This window comes from Poecile atricapillus, chromosome 1, assembly GCF_030490865.1.
Source record: "Poecile atricapillus isolate bPoeAtr1 chromosome 1, bPoeAtr1.hap1, whole genome shotgun sequence".
NCBI lineage: Eukaryota > Metazoa > Chordata > Aves > Passeriformes > Paridae > Poecile > Poecile atricapillus.
Genome location: NC_081249.1, coordinates 110,225,314 through 110,250,319, shown reverse-complemented (window position 1 = coordinate 110,250,319; position 25,006 = coordinate 110,225,314). Strand labels below are relative to the sequence as shown.

General features: G+C 39.7%; 1 protein-coding gene across 5 annotated transcripts in view; it reads left to right on the top strand.

Moving 5' to 3' along the window:
* Positions 1 to 24,443, top strand: part of POU1F1 (POU class 1 homeobox 1) — a 143,527-nt gene extending 119,084 nt beyond the window's left edge. For 3 of the 5 annotated variants that reach the window (XM_058860257.1, XM_058860275.1, XM_058860266.1), the window contains exons 3-8: positions 17,136 to 17,201; positions 18,119 to 18,232; positions 19,209 to 19,454; positions 20,988 to 21,152; positions 21,702 to 21,762; positions 24,160 to 24,443. In XM_058860257.1, coding sequence (XP_058716240.1) covers positions 17,136 to 17,201; positions 18,119 to 18,232; positions 19,209 to 19,454; positions 20,988 to 21,152; positions 21,702 to 21,762; positions 24,160 to 24,373 — 866 coding nt within the window. In that variant the 3' untranslated portion in view covers positions 24,374 to 24,443. Of the gene's footprint in view, positions 1 to 14,204; positions 14,347 to 17,051; positions 17,202 to 18,118; positions 18,233 to 19,208; positions 19,455 to 20,987; positions 21,153 to 21,701; positions 21,763 to 24,159 lie in introns of those variants that run through there. The other 2 variants (XM_058860249.1, XM_058860241.1) reach the window with 2 other exon arrangements.
* The last annotated feature ends 563 nt before the right edge of the window (positions 24,444 to 25,006 follow it).

The following is a 25,006-nucleotide window of genomic DNA, read 5'->3' as shown; positions in this document are numbered from 1 at the left end:
TGCAGACAGGACTTTTTTTTTTTTAAGGAGGGTGTCGTGCACTTTCACCTGTATTTAAGGGTGGAAGGGAAGCCAAATCATTCTTTCCTTCCCCAAATGCAGATGAGGCACCTCTGTGAACAACCTAAATAATTACAACTGAAGGCCTAAAGCTCTATTTTCTAAGAACTTGACCTATATATCGTAAAGGAGAGGTATTCAGACAGAGCTTGTGTGTGATGTTGGGAAAGAGGAGGTGGGACACTTGCTAAAGCAGGAGATCACCAGCTGGGTGGTCTCAGCCTCCATTTCTGACTACCACTCATTATTTCATGTATCATGACCTCAGCTCTGAAGAGGAGCTTCTACCAACCCTTGGGTACCAATTCCTCAGGTTCTGGGGTCACTGGGTGTTGGCACAGCACAAAGAATTTGTTGCTTCTGCCTGAAGCTGACATACAATTAAATGAGAAGATAATGAAACAGACCTATAATTAAGTTTTATAGTATCTGATTGAATTTAAGCACTGAAACATTGCTGATTTTTTTTATCCCCTGTTGTTCTTAAATGAAAGGAATAATGCTGCAAATGAATACCTAAAATTTCTGTGGGGAAATTTTTCTGGCCCTCCATGGAAAAACAAGGTGAAACCTACATGGAGTTGGACATTGGATTGAGTATGACAGCATTCATTTATTCACTCTGCTTTAGTTTGAATGGAGATGCAAAATGCCTGCTGACACAGAGAGAGAACCCTTACTGCTGATTTCTGATGTGCCAAAAATTCAAGCCAATGCTATGGAAAGAGTGCAATGCAGAGGTTTGTGTGTGTGCATAAGCACACAGCCTTTTTTTAATTGGTGTTTTCATAACAACTGATGCATTTTTATGCTAATTTTTTTTTTCTTTAGACAGAATGCAGTGTGTTGTAAAATCTGCAATTCAAGACATACTGAATGTTGCCAGTTACCTCTTTTTATGAAAGATGAATTTTGAAATAGATTTGTAGCTGTTTTATCTTTCAATTAGTAAAAAAAAAAATCTAAGCAATTACTTTTATTAACCTTTCAGTTTATTTCCTCTAACCACAAATAACTATTTTTTTTCCTAGTTATTTGATATGAAAGCTTGCCTGTCACATCTGTTCCTAGGTCCACACTTTTTTTCTAGAGGTGATCTTCACACTGAAGTATTTGAGCATCTTTTTTTTCATTGACCACCATGATGGTGTTAATCATCATCCTGTTTTATTAACTATTTCATTGATAAAAAAAACTTTAAAAATTTAATGTGGGGAAGAGTGTTTCTAAGGAGCTAAGAGGGAGTTTAAGTTAATCTGTAGTTTACATTAGAAATCTAAAACTAAATGGGTCCTAAGTAAGTTTAATTTTGTGATCACTGTGTTGAAGCAGTTGCAAAGAAAGTTTTGTATGCTGCATGAATAAATTTTATTCCCCAGTGAAGTTTATTCAAAGATTACACTTAGATAACCTCAGCTCTTGCTCATTTTTGAAGCATGTTTTGAGCAGTTAAATTTCAAGCTACAGCTCTCACTACCAGAGAACACAAAAAGGTGGCAAGCTTTCAAAACACAATGTTTTAACAGTGCTTTCCTCTTCACAGTAGTGAAAAACTATTACTTCAAATATTAACCCAGATTTAATTTGCACTGGCAGAAGAACAGTAAGAAACCTTGCATAACAAATGGATATTTATAATCTGTACCAGTTATCCTGACCTAACACACCCTGGTACCAGGGTATGCTTCTCACATTGTGTTTACTGCTGTGACCAAAATGTGTCCCAGGATTTTTATTTGATGACTTCCACTATGTTATTTTTTTTCTAATATTTCTGTTTCTTCAACTTTATTCAAAATTGCTAATATTTAAGAAAACTGTGAGAGTTATTAGTTAGAGTGTCCTTTCACAGAACTAAAAGCATCTCTGTTTCTAGGAGGCTGTGCAGATATTGAACAGATTCTGTGTTTCAGCTGTAAGTGTAATATAAGCACACAAACAGCTCTATCCCTCTGTCCAAAGCAAAGCTGCAAAGCACATTTATCCATTTGCATGAAAACAAACATATGTAGCAAATTTTGCCCTTTCCCCCATGGACTTCCTATGTTTAAATGATGATTTTCCATCACAGAAAAATTCTGATCTTGCAGAAATCTCCTTTTGGGAGCTGGCAGTGGGAGCAAAGGTAGCTGCCACAACCCCTTTTAGATTAGTAGCCTTATTTTTATCATGCAATTTAATGTAAGAACATGGAAATTCTCTCTGCATTTTTGATGTGTTTAAATCCAAACTCACACTAAAATGGTGTCTTGTCTCCCTTTTCTGTGAAAAATAGTTTTGTGTCAGCACATAACTCCTTTCTAATATTCATCCCTAATATTCCTTTCTAATATCACTCTGGTATCTTTCACTACAAAGGGGATATTTTTGAAACAAACACAACCCAGTGTGATAATTTGGCGATTTATGTAATTTTTAACCATTGACCAAACAGTGAAAATTAAATAAGCAATCTTTACCCGAGAATGATTATTTAAAGCAAAGCTATTAATAAAATCCTCTGACAGGTGGAGGCACTTAGTAATATCAATTAGTTCTCTCTTTAGATATGAAGTATTCATTTTATAAATTTATTTATTCTCTATATAAAGTTTGTTGCCTCTTGAAAAATGGCTTGCTATTGGGGATACATCTTGCTATTCATTTAGAAGGATATTCTGTAGGTGATATGGACAGGATTTCAACAGTTTGAGGGAAAAAAGAACATGTTTTGCAAACATGAAGATGAGGCTGAGTGTTGGATTAAGAAAGAGAGTAAGAGATGGCCTTGTGGAAATCTTCTTTTCAGGTATGTGTTTGCTGTGTGGAGATGAGAAGTTATAGGCATTGCTAGAAATGATTGTTCTTTCCTGTAATTCCTTATTTCTTAGTTATCTTTGTTAAAGAGAATTAATGTTGTTAATCTCTGTTAAATCTTTTGGGGACTCAAAGAAAATTTGTTTCAGGCTTGTATAGAACGTGAAAGGGCAGAAGTAGAAATTAATTAAGGAATTAATTCATCATTCAGGTTGCTCGGCTGATGATCTGCATGAAAATTGTAAAACAGAATAAATGCCAATAGCTGTGAATCATATCAGCATGGGGATGTTAAAACAACCAAATGTTTGGGGTTTTTTTTTTCCCCCAGGCATTTAAAAGAGTCACCATGCTCTCAGTGCAGTGAAATAGAGAAGGGAGATCTGATTTCATGTTCCTTTTTCCTCTGTGTTTGGGAGGCAAACACCTGCGTGCTCTCTGCAAAGGAGCAGTCAGGTGGTGCAGGTATTTTAAACAGCTCCAGCAGGACTGGAATTGGACAGTTGGTGTCTATTCAATGTAAGAAAGCCTCTCTCCTGCAGGGAAAATAGATATTTAGTCTGAGAAAATCCAAAGGAAAGTTCTGGAAAAACTCTACTTATATTTTTTAGAACTAGCGTAAAATACAAGTAATTGGAATATGAGAGTATTACTCTGATCTGCTTCTACCAAATGCTAAGTGGCAGACAGTGGTGCTGTTTTTTTCATTTACTACAGTTTTATGATGGGGGATGTGCTGGGTTTTTTGTTACTTTCTTATTTCCCATGAAGATACAGTAATGCACCACCCAAACTCACTTCTAGTTAAAAATAAACAGGTTAGACTATGCCTAATCTCTGAAAAAACTGTGCTAATTCAGACCTTGTTTCAGATATGCCAACATTTTATTTAATATGCTGTAGATTTTCATTCAACCTGTAGTTTTAATTTTTACTGGGGAACAAGAAGAAGATGCTGTCCTCCAATGCAAGTGATTTTGTACCGTGTGGTTGAGTCAACTGAGTAGCTGGAGGGAGTTTGGAAAAGGGAATTATAGCCAGTTCCAAGTTAGGGGGAAAGCAATGCCTGAAAAGAGGAGAAAACAACAAAGAGAGTTTTTAAGATAATGACAGAAAAGGGAAAAGTTTCCACTTCTGTTTGATCATCCAAGGAGCTTTAGGAAGATGCACTCAGCTGAATCACATTTTCCAGGGTAACATGTTTTATACAGGTGTGTGGCTTCAGGTTTTTCTTGTGGTTCATGATGGATCATGTCACAGGAAAGTTTGGAAAAGTGGCCATTTATTTTGCTTTTTTTTATTTTGGATTTGTTATTTGTTGAAGTTTGTTAGGGTCTGTTGAAGCCCACACCTGTACGTACATTTTATAGTGCAGTGGCGGGATCACCATAATCAGCAGAGACCTTGAGACCATAGCAAACTCAGAAATGCTATTTACAAATCATGTCCCTGTGCTTGCTTCCCCTTTGCTTCTGAGAACACTCATTCATACTGACCACAGGGTGAATGGGAAGGGGAATTCTCTTGGAATTCTTCCTTAGGCAGTGTTATGAGGATAAGGGTTCCTTTTATACCTGCATCTGCACAGCCTTAGTCCAGGTGTGTGGTTAGGAAACACTTTTTTAGTATAATATATATATATATACTTTTTAGTATAACACTTTTTTAGTCTGCACAGAATCCTCTGTGTTGCTGGCTTGTTTTTCAGCATCACACATGGATGATTATTTTTCTTGTAAAATACAACCCTGCAGTTTAACAGGGACTTACGAAGAGTGTTATTCATGTTAAGTCCTATGTTACAGCAAGTGGTTTTCCTTGCAATAACTCATTTTTTCCCCCTCATACACTGCAATGTCCTGGTAAATGGTGTAAAAGGTGTAGGGAATGGTGGTCGGTTTATGTTTTTTCTCTTCTCCTGCCAGGGGAGGCTGCAATGACAGGTGGCAGAATTTCACTCTGGTGAAAACCTTGCCCACATAGGAAGGAGTGCACAGAGAAAAATCATGTTTAAAACCTCTGGTTTTTGTGTGCTGTGCTCTGTACTCTGGGAGTCCCCTGAATTAAAGCAGCTTTTGCAAGGATATCCTAACAGAGACCTCATTAAAAGCCCAGCTCCTGAGATGCTGTGCAGTCCTGAGATGCTCATGATCTGGAAGGTGAAGAAAAAGGGTATGGCCTGGAAACATTCATTCCTGGAGGGGCTACTTCAGGCACTGAGGAACAAGCTGGGGAGTGCTTGACTGCTCTGGAAGGGAAAAAAATCCCCCTCCAAAAGGGAATTCCCCTGGAGTTCTGTGGCTGATGCAGCTCACATGTGAACTGTCCCAGTTCCTGGGTGGCCGTGTCTCATGCTGCGCTCCCTGGCTGCCTGTGGCCTCTCAGGCTGGCCAGCAGCCCTGCAGCAGATGGAAGTTGGCCCACTGTGCCTCTTCCTGGTGTGGTGACCTTCCTCCTGTACCACTGCCATTGCAGGGCAGCTCAAGTGTGGCACAAAGCAGGAGATCACCCTGACTGAGCCATGCTGAGAGTCAGGCTCCCAACCCACAGCTACTCCTGCTCTCCCTGCATGAGAAGATTTCAAAGGTCTAAATGCTGTTGAGTTAAACCTAGAATTTAATTTCCCTGGAGTCAGTCTATGTAAAGAACAGGAGGGCTCCCCCTCTTCTGCTTTCCCCCTCCCATGTACCAATTTCAGTTGTGCTTGTTTTGTTTTAACACCTGGAAAATGGCGTGGTGATTTTTATAAATTTCTACTTCTTCAGGTCAGAACATTTGCTAATGGAGAGAAGCTTTCAGCCACTTGTTAAATGTACATGCTGTCAGATTCAAGTGCAGCACTGGGATTTAAAAGGAAATTTCAAAGCCCTGTAGTTCCTCCCTCTTACTGTGGTGTCTGTGTGGTTGGGCTCTTCAAAGGGACTTAGCAGAGCAGTGATGTTGTGAAAGGGCTGTAGACACAGTTCTGCAGAGCAGCAGTAAAATTTCTGCCTTGGGCAGAAATGCAAACATCTGAATGTTTTCAAAGAGTAAGTAATTCTTCTACACCCATGCAAATTGTAAATAACAGTTGCTCCAATCCCTATTGTTTGAGTTGTGCTTTACTCAGGGAAGCTCTCCCTTTCCATCTTTCACCTGAACAACATTTTAAGAGGCATGAGTATACAAATGATGTAATTTTACTTCTCACCTTCAAAAAAGCCAGAAAGCCCCCGGTCCCCAGCTCCCATTCTCATTTATGTTTGAAGGAAAACAATGCTCTTACAGCTGTCAACTTGCATGGAATCAGCTCAGCTCTTGGACAGTGGCCTCTGAATTCTCAGGACTGGACTCACATGCTCCTTTTCCTGTGGACACATCCCAGAAAGTGCAAGTGGAATTTCTGAGTTCTTATCTCAGCCTAGTGAGAGGTTTCTCACTTTTACCCATGGCACAGGAATATATTTAAAAGCTGTATGGTTTTACAGGTGAAGATCTGATCAAAATGTCATCAATAGGTCTGGCTGCTCTCCCCAGGCTGGCCTCTGATTTCATATTCTCTTTGTAAGCCACTTAACACAGGGTTTTCTCACCCAAAATATTCAAGCAACAATTTTTGGGGACAAAACCGAGATCTTTAGGTGATGGGAGACACTGAAGGGCAAAAAATCACACTCTACCATGATGATTATTCTTCTGCTGAGAGGTTGCACTTTTCAGTTTTAACACTGCTTGGTGATGATTAATCGAGTTGTGTGGATTAAATTTTCAGTGGGAGTTATGAGATACTTTCCTAAAGAATAATGCATTTTAAATGTTATGTGAGATTTAAGAATTAAAATTTTATCTCATATTTCAAGGAATTTTAAATGACCTTCAGACTGAGCCAGCCAGTGGTTTGAATATGCTAATGAAATCACTTTGCTGGCAAGATGTTTTGTTTGGTAATGAAACACAAAACTGCTGACCGTGCTGGGCTGCTGCTGTTTGTCTGTCTAAGACAGGAATATTCATCCCTGCAGTGTGTGCAGGCAAAGTTCAGGGATGAATATAGATGACCAGGATTTTCTGGGAGCTCATATAATGATGTCCTTTAGGTTTTGATCTTTGTAACCAGCTGATGACCTTTATTTTACACTGATAATGAGAGAAAGTGGTGTTACTCTATCACTTGTCTCCATGAATACAGAAATAATCGAGTTCTCGTCACTAATCATTTTAGAAAATCAGAAAAGTCCCACTTAGCCCACATCTTGTACTTTTACTGAGTAACTTTTCTGAAGTGTTGTGAGAATGTTTCATGCTTAATTCACTGCTCAGAGAAGATATCAAAGTCTGACTCCAATATTTTGAATGAATTTCAGTCTTTTGGGGGTTGTTTTGTGTTTGGTTTTTTTTCAATTTGATTGTTCATCTTCATTAGATTCAACCTAGAGGAATGTAACTAAATAAGTAAATTTACAGGTTGGTACAGGTTGAAGTATGAACATTATAATTGTCTTGGTAAAAAAGAACAAAATGTATCTGCATAGGTTGTGATCTAAAGTCTTAAAGCTGTTTAAAAAAAAATTAAAATTCAGACCTCAGAAGATTCAATTGAATTTAAAAAAATCCACAGATTTCCTTTTTATCTTGTACCCTTACTACTTTAATCTTATTAAGTAACATTGTATAAATGATCACAAATCGGGATTAATTCCAAAAGAGTAGATGTCTAAAGCTGCAGTTTGTCTGGAAAGTTTTCTTAGAGTTTATTCTGTTTGCATGATTTACCTCATACAGTGTTCACAATGCTGCAGATCAAAAAATTTGGATATTTTTTCTAAAATAATCTCAGGTAGTAAAAAAAAAAAAAAGAAAATTATGAAAGCTCATGAAAGACACCCAGAGCATTAGGAGAGAACTTGGATACAGGTTTTGAAATTCTGAATTACTTTTTAACAAGGCTGAAAGTTTCCGTTTGAATTTGTTGATTTGATTTTTTTGCCAAAACTGTTGAAACTGAAGATTTTGCTTTTAGTTTTGGAAAAATTTTAGAGCTGAAAAGTGTTCATCAGTTCTGCTGGTCAGATATCCAGATATAATTGGGAATGTGTCATCCAGTTTCTCTTTCCTGTGGCACATGACAAGGGACTAGTAGGGACAGGAGGCACGGAACAGAAGGGAAGCAGATGAGCACAGCAGAGGCTGATTTTTATTCCAGGGGGACAAGAAGAGGGAGGAAAAAAAGAGCATCCTCATTATTCAGTACATTTCCTGTGAGTTTTACCACATTCTTGTCCCAAACTTCCAATGAAATTGAAAAATGGGCAAAATATTAATCAGTCTCACAGAACCTTGCCTACTACGTGACCCTGACACTTCCCTGGAGAGGCTTTGGGCATGTGAGGCCCACACTCACCTCTGCCTGTGAATCATGGAAAGTCACTGGCAGCTTTTGGGAAGTGCCTGGGCTAGGAAACTTTCTTGGTTATTCCTTTAAATTAAGTTAATTTTTAAGAGCTGGAGATGAGGCTCCATATGAGGCATGGAGATGCTCATGAGGATTGTCCTGCTGTAGCAGAAAATTCTCTGTGACCCACCAAGGGCTGGACCAACCCTGAGATCATGCAGTTCTTTTCCCCAGGAAAAAACAGGAGGTGCAAGCTGTTCAAAGGTGGCACAGGCTGTAATGCCAAAGGCATCTTGCTGTGGTAAACAGCCATGGAGGAAATGTTTGAACCTCTAAATGCACTGTGAACCTTTCAGGACTTTTGACCTCTACAAGTTTCTGAAACTCTGAAATTCAATGCCCTGTCTGGGAACTAAAAAGAAATTTTGCTTTTGGGGACATGTGAAGTAAAAGATACTTGTATGAAAAATACCTGGGAGGGGTGTTCACTGTCCTTTTTTAATTCAGTTGCTTGGTTATGTAAACCCAGTTTCCAATAAAAAGTTGTGTTCAGTACATTTTTGCACTGTGGGCAGGGGGCTAGCAGTACTAGTTTGTACTGCTGGTTAGATTCTGGCTAGTTTGTACTAGCTGCTAGTTTGTACTGCTGGTTAGATTCTGGCTTTTCTGACAGATACTTTTCTTGCCAACTTTAGTAGCAAAAGGACAAATTCATGCAGATAGGCAGCGATAGATGATGTGTTTTTAGGGTAATGTCGATGAATTTCAGTATTAATGTGGTAGATATTAAAATGGCTGAGCTGGGTGGTTCCAAGGCATTTTTAGGGCCAGATTTGTCACCTCAGCAATCTGGCTTAGCAGCTTTACCCTGGCAAGCTATCTCTCTTAAGTCCTATTCATTATCTGTACTTTTTTTACCCTTCTACACTCATTCAATTTTTCTCTTCCTTCCATCTTTGTGTTGTCTCAGGGTATGTCTGAAGGGGTATTTCTGTGGCATTTCACATGTGGAAATGGTCAATTCCCCTTATTTCCTTTTTTTTTTTTTCCCCTCTTTTACTTTTTAAATAAATGAGACTTGTTGATTAATAGCATTTGGGGAAAAAGCATTCTGCAAATGAAAGTATAAACTCAGAAGGAGGGGATGCATATTTTGCTCCATTTTATGTTATGTGAAGGGAAATTTAAAGTGCATGTGGAAGATTCAAAGTACCACTTGTGCTGCATTCTGTGTACAGGAATATTTACCAAAGCTTTGTGAAAGCAATATTTGTCTTGTGCCTTGAAAAACAAAATTGGGAAAGAATTAATAGTTTGGCTCCTGTAGCATGATGAAAACTTCCTGAGGTTACAGATCCCTGTTCTGAAATGACAGAAGAAAAATGGAAAAAAGTCATTTGGAGAAGAATAAAAGCACTCCCTGAAAAACTGGGTTTCTAGAAATAGCATTATATGGATTTAAATTCATAACTGGGTATATAAATTTCTTTCTTTCTGTGGAAATGTTCTGATTTTCCAAAGGAAACCGTGGGGGGAAAAGGCTTTTGCCGCTGAAGTTGTTACATCGTTGTTACATATTGAAAAAACTGAAAATGAGTCAGTTGTAATACACGTGAATTTTAAACCTGGGCTTTTAACAAATGTGAAATCACTGTCAGTAGTAATATTTTGTAAATGCTTTAAAGCTGTTGAGTGTAAGTTGATTTTTTTTCCACATACTTGGCTAAACTCATTCCTGATATAGGTCCCCTGCCTGGTCCCAGTCATAACTGTTTTCAGTTATGATCCTACCCTGTTTTTCACTGGAATAAGGCTGGAATGAGCTTGGATCACTTCTATCAAGTGTCAGGGTCTCCAGCAGTAATTTGCAATGTGGATCATTTTGAGGACCACCAGTCTGACTGGGAACATGAAGAAAAGCAGTGGAATTTGTGTCTGTTATTCCAGGTTGTAGCTCTTAGAGGTAAGTTTAACCATATTTTCTGATGGGAGCTGCTGCCCTGGCTGAGGTTGTTGTTTGAGAGCCGTGGGAACACCACCTTTCCCTGCAGATAACAGATCATGTCTGTGCTGCACGTTCAGGGGGCTCCTTTCTGCAGAGCTGATCTAAAGCTAAGGACAGGTGGCTCGGAGAAACAAGCAATCTTACGTTCTTTTTGGTCTTTATCAAGGAGTCCCACTCGGTCTAAATCAGGCTTTAGGGCTTTTGTTTGCTCTAATGCAATTGCACATGTGTTTTACTCAGACTCCAGTGAGCCAGACTTTGGCAGCAAGACTGGATACGCTTTCTACAGGTTTTTAAAAGCAAATTGCATTATGCTGCTCCCTGGGAAAGTGTCTTCCTTGAAAATGTTTAATCTGCCCTCCCTCCCCCCCATCAGCTGTGAATGAAACTATCTGTGGCATACACTGACAGTTTGTGAGTCAATTTGTGTCTTACCTGAGAAAGAAGATTTATTTCTTTTTCCCCGTGCACAGTGTTGTGCACTTAGAGATGTCTTTTTTCATTTACAGTGTAGGAAGTAAAGCAAGGATCCCTGATACTCCTCTGCCTTGTGGGGATTTCAACAGCATGAGCATGGTCATTCTAGTTCAAGGACTTTCTGGACAGGAAAAACAAGGGGAAGAACTGGGTAAACATTCAAAAATGTGCAGATCTTTGTAGAAGTTTTACAGTTTTTACCCAACCCAGTGAAAAATAACCATGAAATTATGATAGAATTAAAACCTGGGAATTTCAGTATTCAGAATATAAAGAAATGTGACACAAATATTTACACATGAGTGCATTGTACAAAAGTGTGTGGGGTGGCAGGATGAAAATTGCAGTGTTATTGGGGGGAAAAAGAGACAAAGGCAAAAATAAAGCTCACTTCCCAAAGAACCACAGGTTCTCTGAGATGCATTATTGGGATATCTATAAATAGATATACACACACACTCCTCCCCAGAGTGTAAATGTGTGAGTGACTGTTCCAGTGGGATATATTTCAGCTTCAGGACTATCATAGTGATTCGGTTCGTAGAGACTTCCATCTCTGCAAGCTCTTTATTTGAACAAGCCTTACAGTTGTCAATTTATCTACAAAAGGGCTTGGAGACCTGGGAAAAGGAATGAATGAATCAATGATGCTGCCAACACTTGCACTGTGCCAGATTTTCTTTGTAATTTTGTGGCTCTTGGCAAAGGTGAGGCTGGAAATTCCATTGTTGACCAGCATGGAATCATTGCTTGGGAACAGAAATGCTGTGCTCCTGTGGAGGAAAATGATGGTGTTCTCCTGCCTATCTCATGGCCAGACCCGAGATCTTACAGTTAGATGCTGTTTCTGAGCTGAAAAACCACATGAAGGGATCTTTTGGCAACTAAGACAGTTTAATGCTGTCTTAAAAACCCTCAGTTGGTTTTTGATGACTTTCTTCATTATTTTGGTATTCAGTCAGAAGAGATTTATGGGGCAAAGAATCAGCCTACTGACATGGAATAAGGATTGGAATCAACCTCAGGAAAGACATTAAGGTAAGCTCAGAATTATCCAATCAAGGACAGTGTAAAAAAGGTTCAGTCATTAAAATCTTCATTTTCCCTTATCCTCCTTATAGAAGTGATTGCCCCCCAAAAGGCCAGTTGGACTGGGGATTCAGCAGGAAGCAGATGGGATTCACTGTGACATTCACCAGCGTCATACCACAGTCCAAATGGAGAATGGGGTCTGGGTTTCAGGGCAGAAAACTCCCACTGAACTTTTGAGAGAACTTGTCAGTGTAGAGAAAGAATGACCTCTTTCAGTCAGTGGCCCAAAATTCCTGCCAGAGGCCTTCAGCTGAACCGTGTGCCATGAGGCAGAGTCTTAAAACTGACCAAGAAATTACAAATTGTGGAGCCATGGGGTAACTTTGGGTCAGGCAATCTGCAGCCTCAGCACGCTATCCACAGAGGGTGGTAACAAAGCTTTATAAGAGGTGCTATTAGAAATTAGAAATGAGCTCTGATGAACTTGAAATTTTTCCAGTACCTAGTATTTGTAACAATCCAGCTTTCCAGGATCCTCAAAAATTATGCAAAAAAGCCTTTACTTGAAACTGAATGCAATTACAGAAACTTGGTCGTAATCAAAATGAAAAATAGTAAAGTTGTTAGCAAGAATTAGGTGATAAAGCACAAACATGCAAAACTGGAGGTTTTTAATTCAGCACTATAAAACACAATAATGAATAATAGCCAGGGCATGAAAAAATTCATATGAGATGGGGTCTGGCATGGTGTCACAGAACACATTTATGCTGCACTCTGAAGGAAAGTTCAGCACCTTGTGACTCCTGACTGACCTGATTTTCCCAGTCCAAATCAGTCCCAGCTCCTGTGGGTGACCAACATCCATGAACCCACAAGCACCCCTCTAATGAGCTCCACAGGTCTGGAAAGCCTGAGCACCTGGGCAAAGCTGGGTAAGCTTCTCCTTACTTCTTCCTTCTCCTTCCTTCTCCTTCCTTCTCCTTCCTTCTCCTTCCTTCTCCTTCCTTCTCCTTCCTTCTCCTAAGCTTCTCCTAAGCTTCTCCTTACTTCTATTTTTGGGGAAGAAATGGAAATCTGGAGCTCCATCTTCTACTTGGGGACAGGCTACAGCTTCTTTGTGTCTAGACATGAGTTTACAGTGAAACTGTAAATTTTCTGTTTACTGAACCACTATCTACAGTGATACCTGTTGAGACTTGAGAAAAAAAGAATTGTCAAAGACAGGGGTGTAAAGTTATTCTTTTTCTCCCATGGCTTCAAATCTCTGGTATGTGGAGGGGAGCCCCTGTTAGATTTATCATGTCCCTTGCTGAGGGAGAAAAGGAGGTGAAAATAACTAAAATAATTTTTGAATATGAATCCACAGACATTAAGATACATTGAGCCAAGCCCAAAGTAATGCATATGGGAGTTCATTTGATGACAGGATCTTCCATAACATTGCAATAATTATTTTGATGTGTTTTGTATGTTTTGCAACCTGAAAATGTCTGTATAAGTAGTATATAATCACTGTTAAAGCACATGTGCAGTTTGCCATTCTGAAATTGCTTCACAATCTTAGACACAGCCTTTCCCAAAGCACACTTAAAGATAATATAAAGGGTTCTGCAGAATGGCTCGATGCAATATCACTTTTCTGCAGTAACACGTGAAAAACAGTGCAATAACAAATATGATTGCTCCCATCTCATGTGTCTGAAGTTTGTGTTGTCAAAATTCTGGTTCAGACACTTAACCCAGTTTAGAATATGAACCACGCTCTGTCAAGAGCTCATCTTAGATAAACATTTAGGACATCATGCTTATGGAAGGCTATCTGCTCAAAAACTTCCTTCTGGCTACAGCTGCTTCATATTACACATCTCTGACTTATACTGCTATAGGTCAAGACAAATGATCACTGTGCAACTGCTGGGAATTAGCTTAATTCAGATTATTTTGCTATAGGTTCTTGACTATTGACTGTTTGAGCTCTCAGACAGGTTGCCTTCCAGACAATTGCCTGGATGAGATTTTGGAGGCAGGTGTTAACTGTGGAAACTTACTTAGTATTAAACTCACTTGTCTGTTGCCACCGACTTTGGAGACGATACTTTTATTTTTTTTTCTGGTCATTGTCCTCCACAAAAGACCTAATTTAAAATACCTGTCAAATCATGTCTCTGGTTTCCCTCTTCTTCCCTCACCCCCCCATTAATTTGACACGTATTGTGTTTGTGTGGGAAGGAGGGAGGCTCTGTAGCAGGGTAGCAATAATGCTGGGAAAAGGACATTAAAATGGATAAAGGGATTTCCTAGTGGTATAAATACCTGCACACGACCTCCCTTGTGCTCTGGAGCCCTCCTCTGTGTGTATATCCAGGTAAAATCCTGGAATAGAGTTTGAGGTGCCATTAATCCTGCAGGATCTGCTCTGGTAGAACAGGGGACAGGCAGCTCTCTTGCCTCTTGGAGGGTATGAGCTGCCAAGCCTTTGCTTCCTCAGACACCTTTGTGCCCTTGAATTCTGACTCTTCTCCCTCTCTGCCTCTGATAATGCATCACAGCGCTGCAGAGTGCCTGCAGGTCTCCAACCATGCCACCAATGTTGTGTCTACAGGTACTTTTTGAAAATACTCTTGCTCTCATTTGTAATTTTTGGGTGATATAAGAGTTCATCAAGTTCTCGGTATTTAAAGTGTTCAGTATCAGTGTTATGTATGATCGGGTCTATGCCAAAGTAGAAGCAATTTCACAAAACTCTGCATATGAGTGAATCAGGAAAATCACAAATGTTCGTGTTTTAGCTAAATACGTGGTTTTCTCTAAGTTTGTTATGAGATTAGACTCAAATATGCAGCCAATTTAGGTTCAAACACTGTCATTGTTGGTATAACCACTGTCATGTAAATTAATTGAAAGGTTGTTTATCATGCAGCCATAATTTAAAATATTATAAATTACCTTAAATAGGAAATATGTTTAAAAGACCTCAGGTGTAAATATAACTTGTTTTAAAGAAGGAAAAACATTGCTTTGCAAGGCATACTGCAAACTGAATCAAGCCTGAGCTTTAAGTGGGATGTTCAAAATGAGTAGTAGAAACCTTATCAATATTTTTGAGTCATGCATGTGTATGTAATACAATTAGATGCATTTAAATACTAGGACTATTTTATCACTGAATATCTGAGCCAAAGAGAGTTTTCTTGTGGGGTTAATTCTGCAGAGGTGGGATTCTGGAATACAGGAATTGTTGATAGAATACCTTCAGGAACAGAAAAAGAAATAGTTGATTTATTTGAAATTGCATTAACATTAGAATTTTATTTGGAGTCTTGACAAGAAACCAGATTTTTCCTAAAAATGCACTGGTAATAAAGCATTTTAATGAAAAGAAAAAGCATGAAGTAATGAAAACTGATTATCGGTAACAGAAAACAGGATCGTCTTATACACTAAGCAAGAAGCTCAAAATATCCTAATTGAGCTGTGGGTTAGCAATAGTGGCAGGGAATAAGATAATTTAAATTTTGTATGAGGTCATATTTATGTATCTGTATCACAGCAGTATTTTCTAGATTCATCTGACTTGTAATGGAAAGCACACGATGAGGGCTGGCCCAGAGCATCTGCTCGCCTGCTACGGGTTTAGGTTTTGGTGTTTTCTATCTGCCACCCAAGGATAAATGCCACTGCAGTCAGTGGAAATTTTGATTGCAGGGTCACATCCAGAAGATGATCCTGTGAAAAAACGACCCTGGGAAAGCAGAGACGGAGGGTGGTAACCATAATGAGTCAAGATTTATAAATTTCATACGTAGATTAAGGAATTGTACACATAAAAAGTGCCACTCTGCTGAGCACATGTGAGGAGAATTTGTGTACCATATAATGCTGGAAGGATTTTGAATAACAACTTAATTTAAATGTCAAAAGTTTTATAAATGGATGTAACAATTCTTTATCACAAGAAAGGTGAAAATACTTCTGTTCAAATACCATGTTATGTCATTCAGCTGCTGTTCTGCAGTGTCCTCAACACTTTTCTATTATTTCATTTACATAGCATCATCCTCACTATTTAATTTTAAATCATTACTAGCAAGCCAAAAATTGTACTTTCATGCTGTGGCATGAAATCAGAAAACCATTTCTGTGGGTGGCTTCTTCCCTCCTCACCAAATATCACTTAATGCAAAACCAGCACACATACATAAAAGTTATACTATGTGGATTATGAAATAGTGGAAAAATGTAACCAGTAAAGACTCAGATCTTAACAGAAAAGTTAAATTGTTCTACATGTATTACAGTTATTAACACAATCTTTATTTTCACTGCATCTACATTAGTATAAGCATGTTTGTCTTAGTAGATTTTATATCTGTACAAGTGTATTTCAACAGGACGCTTTACTGTTATGATTACTGTTGTAAAACCCACAGATTCCATTCCCTAATTAAATAGACTGTTTTGAACAACAGGAATGTGTTCTTTAAAATGTAGTTTTACATATCTGAATGCTCATGAACATTAGTTTTTAATATTCTGTTTTGTTGCAGTGTTTAGAGGGGATAGTACATGCATTTTTATTCCTATTTATACATGAGGAACAGCCATATTTCTATATTGCATTCAGCAAAAAATGCTCTCATTCTTCAGGCACTGGCTATTACTGAGCACAGACCTGAAATACCACTGTGAAAACACCAGAGATAAATTAACAGTGTGTTTGCTGGTGCTGGTGATGGGAAATGTTTATTTAGCCCTGACTTTTTAGAATAATCCAGAATTTACCATCTTGTTTCTCTACCACCTTGCCAAAGCACTCAGAAATGCTTTTTCTTGCTTGGCACTCAAGAAATCGTGATTTTTTAGGAAACATCAAAGCAAAAGTCCCAAACTGCTGCCTTTGGAAGGCCTTCATTGACTGCAGGATTTGCTCGACAGTAGAGGCAAATCCTGAGAGCACAGAACCAGTTTTTGTGTGAGATTGAATGAATCAGCGCGTGGAAGTTGTGTGAGGAGAGGAGCAGGTCTCCTCCTTAGGAGCACAAAGCTTCCCCTGCTCAGCAGTTTGTGGAAATTGGCTTATGCCCACAGATTATAATAAAAGCAACTCATCAAGAGGCAGCATGACAATTCCTATCCTGCCTCAGAGGATGTCCTGCTATTTCTGGTGCCAGCTCTCCCTGACGTGTCCCTGTTAACTTGGTGGCTGTGATCTTGTGTTAAATGCCCGCAGAAGAAGCTACAGCTGTGCAGAAGGCACTGCCTGCCTCGAGCTTAAAGGCTGTGTCTGGAATCTTGAGTTCTTACGAGTGCCATCTGTTTTCTCTTTGCTCCCAACTCGTGCGTGCTCACGCCTTGGCTTTGCCGCGACGACGCCGGGACGCCCTTGGCCAGGCCTTCACTACTCCGTGCCCTCCTGCCACTATGGGAATCAGCCTTCCACCTACGGGGTGATGGCAGGTAAGAGGTTAACCCTCAGCTGGGTGAGCTCTCAGCACCTGGATTTTAGCCAGCTTTCCTTTAGAGGGACCAATCCAAGACAGTCCTTTAAAGAAGATGGGATTTGGGTTGAAGGTGTTAGAGAAAGGGTTAGGAAATTGGAGGCCAGTGCCCAGAGTTTCCCAAACCTTTGCATCCCTTGTGGAATCACTCTGTATCTTATGTCTCCCTACAAGGCTGGGAAAATCCTGCTCTTTTTACTCCCATTTGGTAATTATTATTTACTCCATCTGGTAATTATCACTTTTTGAGGGACCAGAAGTGACATACCCAATGCACCTGTGACCAACCAGCACCAGAGCAGTATGATCAGCCCTGGCTGAAGCTATAAACTAAAATTATGGCATAATGAAGGGCTAAAGAGCTAAATTCAGCAGGCAAATCAGCCATGTGATCATGGATTTTTATACTCCTGAATGCATCCTGCTCATTCTTCCCTGTCCCAGGCTCAGTAAGACTGAGGCACTTTTTTTCTGTGCAAGTTTAAGTAGCAGTCAATGAGATAATGACATGAACCAAATTAACTTAACTCCCAGGAAATAACTGGGACTTGGAAATAATCCAAAATCTAACTCAGAATTAATAATAATAAGAATTAAGGAAATACTAGAGTAAATCAGCATAGACTAATATATCTGCATAGGGACAGAGTATAAACTTCCTTCATGGTGTGTAAATTTCCAAATGCTCCTATTTTATTGTGCATTTCTGTGTCTTTTGCAAACATTCCTGGCATTGTCCAGGTCTCTGGGGAAAGTTAATAAGCAACAATAAATTACATTGCTTAAAAAATAATTTTCTTTAATTACAAAATAAACACATTTTTTATTCTTCTCCTTTATTTTCTTATTTTCATCTTCTTTTCTTTATTTTCTTAGGCATCAAGCCTGCAACTCCAGAGATGCTCTCAGCAAGTCTCTCCCAGACTCGCATCCTACAGACATGCAGCATGCCCCACCCCAACGTGGTAAATGGTGTCAGCACCTTGCAAAGCAAGTCCCCCTCTTCTAAAGTATTTTTCAGTATTTTTTGAGAATTTTTTTTTGGTGGTTATCCTGTGTGAAGTGTATAAAATAATTTCATGGGGTTAGAACCTCCAACACTGATGGGAGCAATTGGGGCGGTGAAGAAAAAACTAACCCTAATAAATGGAGGAAGCAGAGGGAGGTTAATGAAGTTCTGAGTTCCTCTATGCAGTTTTGTGTAGTTTAGAAAATTGGGAAGGATGACCTGAGAATCTGGAATTTACTGGCTGCTCCAGATACACTGAGGAGTGTTAATATTTCTCCAGTAATTCCTCCCATGCTTCCCTCAGGTCAGAGACTTTTCAGCTCTATGTACAATATCTAGGGGAAAACCAGCCTTCACTCATAACTGAATCACCTTGTTAAGCCTGACATTTCTGAACAAAAGGTAGTGAAAGTTAGTTCTGTTTTGTCCTTGAGCAATTTCTTTTTTGAAGGATCATTCTAAATGAGTTCTGGTTTCCTGTTTTTTTTTTTCCTTTGAGCTCTTACCTGTATATTTTCCTCAAAGAAATTTTACGCTTGCAGCTAAGCCAAGATAGTATCTTGCTGGAGCATCAAACGGCATCTAGATGGAAATATTCTTTGTACCAGAAAATTGAGGCTGGCAAATTTTAAGTGACTCAAAATGACACACATGCATCAATCTTGTTGTGCCACTTAGTGTTGTGCACTCCAACTTAGAGCATAAATTTTTATTTGTGTAAGTTTACGCCATTTGCCTCCTCTTTAAGTGCTTCACAGTTTACTCAGTAATAGGATGGCTGTGGCTGGTGAAAGGGGCTGGGACAAGAAAGAGAAGATATATCCTGGGAAATCCTAACTCCTGGATGCCTGCTGTATAATTAATATTACAGACATAGATTCTGAGGTGGCGAGGGGAGGTTTGTGTGCGTGGCAGCAGAGAATGGCTGCAATGAGCTCTCTCTTTGGCCCTGCTCAGGTGGTCTGACCCCCTGCCTGTACAAGTTCCCCGAGCACGCGCTGAGTGCCAGCCCCTGTGCCCTGGGCCACGGCTTCGCGCCCGTGCCCCAGCCCCTGCTCACGGACGATCCCTCTGCCACCGACTTCAAGCAGGAGTTCCGCAGGAAGAGCAAGTCTGTGGAGGAGCCTGTGGACATGGACTCCCCTGAAATCAGAGAGCTGGAGAAATTTGCCAACGAGTTTAAGCTGCGGAGAATCAAGCTGGGTACGTGCTTTATGTCCATGGACGGAAGGCTGAAAGATTCCAGTGGAAGCCCAGTTATTTCTGAGTGTTTTATGGTCTGGCCTCAGCCGTTGTCTGATCATAACTCTTAATCCTGCCTTGCCCTGCAAAACTTTCTCCATTCCTAGAAGGCTTAAATGGAATTATTGAACTTCAGCTTTTAGTTTGCAGAAAGGGACTTTAACCTTTCCTGCCCTTAAATTATTTGTGTTAAATGCAGAGAAAGTTTTTGCTGTTCAATAATTCACATTCAGTGTCAGGTGCAATATTTTGCACAGCTCCAAATTATCTGCAATTTAGGGCAGGACGTGCTCTAACTTCTCATACCCATCCTCTTCCCCACGGAGTGTTTCACCTGATGGTGTGTGGTCATTTCAGTATACACTGAGGGACTTCCATGGGAAATCCTTCACACCCGTAGGAAGCTTCTCTTCCTGATTTATTTTTTTGTGCCACAACACAGTTGGGAAGCAATTGATATCTTTGTTTCTGTGAGATAACTGCTGAGGACAAAGGTGGGCTGGGCCCTGTCATTCTTGGCATTATCACTTAAAGCATTGCATCAGAATTATAGGGAATCCTTTTATTTTATAAATCTAAAAAAACCTGTAAGGTTATTTGGTGTATGTGTGCGCTATCTCAATAGCTAGAAAGCCAGTATGTTCCATTTGAAGTCTAAACTAAAATAAAAGAAATTAGGGTTTAAAAAATATTTGCAAACTGGCCATTTTTCCTGTATATCCTGTATCTGATGTCAGCCACAGCGATGGAAAGCATTTGCTAGGCCACACATAGTTAATCCCTGCATCTTCATCCTGAATTTTGGAGGGACCAAAATTTCCTTTGGTGCAATCAAATGACATGGAGCTTGTAGAATGGGAGAAATTCAATATGTACAGGAAAAATAACCTGAGTTTGAGCTTTACATGACAAAACAGAGTTGTGGGCCTGAGAGACACAGGGTTAGTGCAGTCAAAAAGGAAGTTAAAAGGTGCCTCATGGGACACTGAGTGCTTAAAGAGATCCCACCTTGTCCTGGCACCAAAGCAGAAAAGGAGGATGATGATCCAGTCCCCCAGCCACAGCAGATCCACATTCAGAGAAATGAACAGGGAGCTCTCGATGCAAAGTCAGAGACTGCATGGAAACTACAGCATTTCTCTGATGACTTCACCTTAGCTGTTGCAACAAATATCAGGAGACCAGCAGCACCTCTAGGGACTAATTGATTGCTCTTTCACCATCTACAGAAAGATATGGGCTGTCTGGATCCTTCTCAAATCCCTAATCCTGGAGTGTGAAGCTCCACTAAATCAATGTCACACTCCACAGAAAGCACCAGGAGACTGAGCAGGGCTCTGAGCTGGGCTCAGCTGGCCACAGAGACCTCTCAGGAAGCTCATCCCGAAGGTGCTGCAGCACACACTGTCCACGACAGCCAGTAGAGAAGGGCTGAGCATCTCAAGGAGAGTAACCCTCCTCCAAAGTTGCTTTTTCCTCTTTGTTTTTTGGCAGGTTATACACAAACCAACGTTGGAGAAGCGCTGGCTGCTGTGCACGGCTCTGAGTTCAGCCAGACGACGATTTGCCGGTTTGAGAACTTGCAGCTGAGCTTCAAGAACGCCTGCAAACTGAAATCCATCCTGTCCAAGTGGCTGGAGGAAGCTGAACAAGTGGGAGGTAGAGAACTGAAGCCCTCTAAGTATTGTTTTGCACTTCAAGCAGAATCCCATATAAATATTTTAGGGCTATTTATATGTCTTCTGCAAACTAAAGATTTTGTTTTGCCGGCTTTAAATGCAGAGGTGTGCTTGTATTAAAGTATAGTTATCTTTTTTTTGGATGAGCATGGAGGGGAAAATTGAAATGCATGGAATATACAGAATAGCAGAAACGTCTCTTGGACTGCTGAAAGATTATTTTTCTAGTCCCCTCTCAGCAAACCAGTTCCATTTAGCAGTGTACAGTGATTTTTCACAAGCAAAGGACTTTTGCTTCTAACAATTTCTGCCTATAACCATTTACACTTGGAGGTAAAACAATGACCAACCATCCCAACAATGGAAAGATCCTGTGTCTGATGCTCCTCTTATTCAGCAGCACTTTTCTCTTGTGCCTTCTTCTTCCTTCAAAGGCATTTTCTGGAAATGATTTTTCTTGTTTTCCAGTCCCTGTGGAATGTAACTGCCAGCTTTTGTTGATTGGCTTCTTCTTGTTTTTTTAATACAGCTTTGTACAATGAAAAAGTTGGAGTGAATGAACGGAAGAGGAAGCGCAGAACCACCATAAGGTAATGAATATTTAGGTCATTACAGGTTAGAAACTATTTTGGCTAAGATGCTGCTTTTTCTTCTGTCAAAGTGCTAAATTCTCTCAATGAATATCTACACCTTGTGCTTCTGAAAGTTTCAATATTTAGAAACACTGTAGTGAAAAAACCAACATAACCCTCCAGACCCCCAATTTATTCCAAAGATACTATTTCTTCCCAATTAAAGACTTTTCTTCAGCCACACATTTTCACATGAAAATATATTTTACTCTAATTCAGTCAAAATTTATTCTATCTATATATATAGTGAGTAGGGTATCAGAGCACCTTCATTTAAATTTTGTGAGATTCTACATTATTCCAAAATAAATTGCATAATTTTGGCGTAATAAATAAACATACAGATTTTGATACAATAAAAAACCCATATAAATTTACCAGAGAACTGAGGTCTAGGAAGTTTGAGAGAAAGCTTTTGTATGTCCTGCTGTCTTCCTGTCACTAAATTTCGAACTTTGAAGTTCCAAAGAAACGCTTTAATAAATTAAAGGGAGAAAACAGAGTTGTTCTGGAAACTTCCTTTTCTTGTTTCTCACAACTCTGGTGGCCAACATCTCAAGTGACCACTTCTCAAGTCTCAGCTCCATGTGGAAATTAAGTAGGCTGGCAAAACATACTATAAAAAAAAAAATTATCAAAAAGGCAAAATGAGAGTGTGGAGTATTTCCTTCTCCTTTGGATATCCCAGATTCTAATTAAAGGTTCCTCTGAAGAGATGCTTCTCAATTAGGAGTGAATTTGGGACGGAAAATGCTTCATAGCTCATGTCAGCACCTCACAGGAGATGAAGCTTTACTCTCGAGAGGCCAATTTCTCCTCCCAGCTTCTCTACAGGCCAGTGAGGACTCAAGTGGCGGTGCCAAGACCTTCCCCATTTCATGGGGCATGGCTGCAGGAGAGCTCAGAGCATCTCTGAGCCCCTGGCCAGAGGAGCCCACTAGAATTTGTTCCTCCAACATTGTGGGCTTCGCTTTTTAACACTGATTGATAAAACCACTCCTTATATAAAGGATTTTTATATCTAACCCTGCTGCAGTGGGATTAACAAACAGGACAGGTTGTCAAGAGCATGGATAATTGAGAAAAAATAGAGGACAAAATCCTGTGTAGTAAGAAAATATTAATTACCCCTTTGAAAGCATACAGCACCTCAGTTTAAAGACCTGGAACTAATCAGGAAGATGGGCTTTATCTGAACTCTGCAGCCTTTCTCTCAGCCACTCTTAATGAATATTTGAAGACAAACTAATGGTATAAGAAAAGTCCCATGAACAAAATTAAGTTAGACCACAGCAAAAGCCTCTAAATTTGAATTTGTGGAAAGTATTAGACTTCATACATTGCTCAAAACCTAAGAAGTTGTGAGTCAAAAGTAATAATGTTTCTATACTTCTGTATGTGCAGAACACCATGCTATTAATTAGCCAGCTTTGTTAAACATTAGCAAATATTGAAAAAACTGACCTGTAAATGAAAGACCAAGAGATGAAACAACTAGAACTCAAGCAGATACTGTATTTCTGTAGCAAATACCTGCACCTCACTTCCAGAATAATGCATGAAGTGCCCTCTCGTGTCCAAAGAAATTACAGCTACTGCTGAAACCTCTGGATGCCTCCCGGTGGCACAAGCTTGTCACAATGTTTTTTGTAGAATATGTAACAGAAATTGGAAGCAAATTCTATCAGAAAATAAGGGGAAAAAAACCAGTATTAAATTATTCTGTTTAGTGAACCACTCGACTTTGGTCAGCTGCTGACACTGAGGAACTGATGAGGGCAGACATTTGGAAAATGTGATGATAGCTAAAACAGCTGGCCATAATCTCTGTGATTTCTAGGAATGCTCTAGTGCTGTCTCTGTAATTTGTGAGATGCAAAACACACAGTGTTTCCCAAATCTAAGTGATGGAGCTCTTCCTCTCTGTAAACCCAAATAATTTGATACAACCAGGTAACACCACTGATGTGTATTTGCTGGGGCAGATGGGTGGTCAGGCTTGTTCCAGTCCCTGTCACCCCACTTATAGCTAGTTAGTAGCTGTGTCTCCTTGATAATGCCAAGAAGCACACAAATATTTTATAATTAACACCGAAATTGCACTGAACTTGATGCCATTTTTGCCTTTTAATCACCCTATGCTGAAATCCTGCATGATGTCACACTGCTCTTGTCAACAGAGAACTAACAGAGTATTTTTAGTGCTTTGGGTTTCCTTTACCTAGAGAAAGATGAAACAAACTAACTCACTGCCTTCAGTGCTGTTACTTGATCTTTCTCTAGAACTAGTGGTGAAAGCCTGAATGTTTTAATGTTAAAAAGTTTTTAAAGGTGAAATTTTACCCCTGTATCCAGCATTGCTGCCAAAGAAGCCCTAGAGAGGCACTTTGGAGAACAAAGCAAGCCCTCTTCTCAGGAAATTATGAGGATGGCTGAGGGGCTCAATCTTGAGAAAGAAGTTGTGAGAGTTTGGTTTTGCAACAGAAGACAAAGGGAAAAAAGAGTGAAGACCAGTTTACACCAGAATGCCTTCAGTTCTATTATCAAGGAGCACCATGAATGCCGGTGAAGCTTTTCCACGTACAGGTGTGGATTTCTGTTTTGCTTCTTGTAAATATTGTAAATACTGTGTTGTTAAAAAAAAAATAAATAAAGAGAAAAATCAGTAAACCACTCACTCCTCCTTCAAGCAACCAGCTTCAGATGTAGTGTTTGTGGAAGACTCAATTTTAATGTAAAAGGTTGGAAACTAAATATTGTAGTGTCTGTCTAAAGAGTTGGAGGTCTCTGCAAGGAACCCATCACGCCTTGTTCAACTAGGAACACTTCCCAAATTTCACAGGCAGCTGCAGCTTCCCTGTGCTGTGCCTTTCCTGCCTCTGTGGTACCAGTTAATGACTAAATGTACGTGTGTTGTATGTTCAGAAAGGTTGCAAAGCTCGGTGTCAGCAGCTGTAGGAAGGATTTTGCTGTCATTAAGGCACTGTGAGCTCATCAGGACAGAGCTGCTCCTACCGGGGTGCTCTGTCTCAGCCCAACATTTGACTGCCTTGAATTGGTGTCAAATTGAAGTGGCTTGGATAATGGGTGCTGTCAAAGGTAATTCTTGCTAATTTGTTATGTGCCTCAAAGTTTGGTTTGGGTAGGCTTAGCCATAGAAGCAGGAATACCATTTACCTGACCTTAAGACCTTGTGGCCTGA